General features: G+C 35.0%; 1 protein-coding gene and 1 long non-coding RNA gene across 2 annotated transcripts; one reads left to right on the top strand and one right to left on the bottom strand.

Moving 5' to 3' along the window:
- Positions 1 to 237: 237 nt before the first annotated feature.
- On the bottom strand, positions 238 to 1,364 carry LOC109538801 (the record flags this gene model as incomplete). The annotated part of the gene is given in 2 exon segments (XM_019906186.2): positions 238 to 521; positions 805 to 1,364. Coding segments are annotated over 2 exon segments (647 nt in total), but the record flags the coding sequence as incomplete, so codon positions are not given.
- Positions 1,365 to 1,504: 140 nt separating this feature from the next.
- Positions 1,505 to 1,931, top strand: LOC125503465. Its single transcript, XR_007280884.1, has 2 exons — positions 1,505 to 1,698; positions 1,768 to 1,931. It is a non-coding gene; the product is annotated as an uncharacterized LOC125503465 (long non-coding RNA).
- The last annotated feature ends 595 nt before the right edge of the window (positions 1,932 to 2,526 follow it).

The following is a 2,526-nucleotide window of genomic DNA, read 5'->3' as shown; positions in this document are numbered from 1 at the left end:
ATTTTTCCTTTTGAATGCTTAAGTATTCCAATATGCTACCAATTAAACATGGAACCATTTCAAAATAATGCTTAATAACAAAGTTGAAATTCGATTTACAACTGTTAATATCTTCTATAAATAAAAGAAAAATCCAATATTTTTTCGGTACTCTCTAAGTGAGCCTCTATAGCCCCTTAAAAGGAATGACACCAATTTTGAATCACCCTATATATTAAAATAAAAATCAAGTCTTACGTCCCAAACGCCTCTAACTGGTCAACTGAAGTATTCCGAGACCCATTTACTGCTTCTGTAGCTGCCGGTAGTAGATTTTCTGAAGAATGTGATTTCTTTATAGCTCTTGGTTCTGGTATAGAGTTGGAATCATATATTGACTGTTCCCTTTCCATGTTTTGAAAACTACATCCTGCGCTTGAGGAACTCGAAAGCGGAACTGGGGAAAGGGGGTCACTGTTAAGCATTTGGATCTTAATATCTTCCTCCCACGATTTTTCGTCCACGTAAATTTTTTCCTCTTCCTGCAAATAACCGAAATCGAAAATAGAGCCAACCACATCAAAGAATGACAAAGCAGCAATAGAACCAGATATTTATTACATTGCAGATATCGCTTTCGCTTACTGTACAAAGACCTCAATAAAGATCGAAAAGTCGTTCATTTGAAAATTGCTTTATCATTATTGTACCACACCTATCTTTTGACCATAACTTTACCATTGGGACACAAAACTAAACAAAATCATGCACAGTAATATTAATTTGATCAATACAGCACAATTTATATCAATCGTGACTAAATACCTGCGGTGGTAAATTTGATTCCCCGTTTTCCCTTGCATTATTTACAACCAAAAATGTGAGTAAATCAAAGCACCACCAGCTAGGTTTATAGATATCATCTTGCCCATTGCCAGACAACATTGATTTCCTTCTTTTCTTCGATTCATTGAAATATTGAGTTCTCAAATTGGCAATTTTTTTCTGTACATCTTCCAGCGTAGCTTCAGGATATACCTCTTTAAATTCATCATGAATTTGTTGCATTTTAGTTCGTTTAATATGTTTCTTTCTATATGCTGGGAGGTTGGAGTCATAACACTCCGGGTACTTTTCGTAAATACAAATTAGCGTTTGAATGGCGTGTTTTGAAAATGTGAAATGCATTCTCTATGTTACCGTCAAGCTACCTATTTTCACTGTTAATTTTTTTTTAAATTCTAATCGCACTTATTCAACGATCAAAGATTCAGAAAAAAATACGACAAACTATAGACCCGCTACAAAGACGACTGTGACGGAAAGTTTTCGTAACTGAGTCTAGGCCACAGACTACTCCTTGGATGCAGCAGGATGCCCGCGGTGTTGACAAGTTTGCAACCCGTGCGTCAACATTTTATATGCTTATCCGCAGTGATTTTTGATAATTAAAAGGTGACCCCTATTTGATCGTTCTAACCTTAAAAATTTTTACATCCAGTGATTCTTTTTAATGCATACTGTTGACTTTTGAAACTAATGTTTTATCTCGCACAAGTCTTCCTCCAATTCCAAAAAAACATGTCCCAAATTAATTAAATTTATTTATTTGCGTTTTGCTATGTTTTTATTCAAATTGCATCAATAGGAATTGAAACGAGTCAACGTAATTTATATGTGCTGTATTACCTAAATCAAGAAGCATTATGTAATAAAAAGGTACATTTATTGTTTGTATACGTAAATTAGAATCGCTTCTTGATGCATAATGTGATGCATATTTTGCAGACCTCTAATTATGACCAATAAACGTCTGTCAACTAAAATTTTACACGAATGGTTGCCACTTCTACGTTGAATGTAAAGCGACAATTTGAATCCGCAACTTGCACAAATTGCTAGTTTAATTGTAATGATATAAAATATTAATAAAAAATACAATAAGTAGGAAATAGTGCCTATTTTGTGACCCGTGGTTCGACGTCGTCTTTTATCACATTTGAGAATTACGTCACTTGCTAATTTGGAGACAACTTGCCCAGACTGGCGACACTGTTCACGCGCTCTTGCATCAGCTGTGGAGTTATGCTACGTCTGTCCGTTTCTTTATTGTTATGAAAAAACCCGTGCGTGCTAGATTACAATATTTGGATGATTTAAAAAGAGATAGGCATACAAATATGTTGTACTTTTCGAATGTATACGGGTCTATTCTGTAACTATCAGGTTAATTTTAACATCTGGTTAAAAATGTAATTTTTAACAGTCCGCTAAAAATTGTAACCATCTTTCCTATTCGGTAACCATAATTTTAGCGAGCATGTTAAAATTTGCTTGTGTTGACAGCTGGTTAAAATGGCCGGTGTTAAGATAGCTGGAGGTCAAGAACATCTATTGAATCATCTACATATTGTAACTTGAGGGCGGTATTGAGACACAGTATAACCTCATCCGAAAATTAAATTCAGTCGAAAAATTTGAGTGCAACGTGCAACTTTGGAAGACGTAGTATGGGGACCCAACTTCTGGCTACACAAATGCTGGTAG

Source organism: Dendroctonus ponderosae, unplaced genomic scaffold (assembly GCF_020466585.1).
Source record: "Dendroctonus ponderosae isolate FM_Combo_2020 unplaced genomic scaffold, Dpon_F_20191213v2 Dpon_F_20191213_1, whole genome shotgun sequence".
Classification (NCBI taxonomy): domain Eukaryota; kingdom Metazoa; phylum Arthropoda; class Insecta; order Coleoptera; family Curculionidae; genus Dendroctonus; species Dendroctonus ponderosae.
The sequence above is the reverse complement of the archived record's forward strand: the minus strand, read 5'-3'. Positions and strand labels throughout refer to the sequence as shown.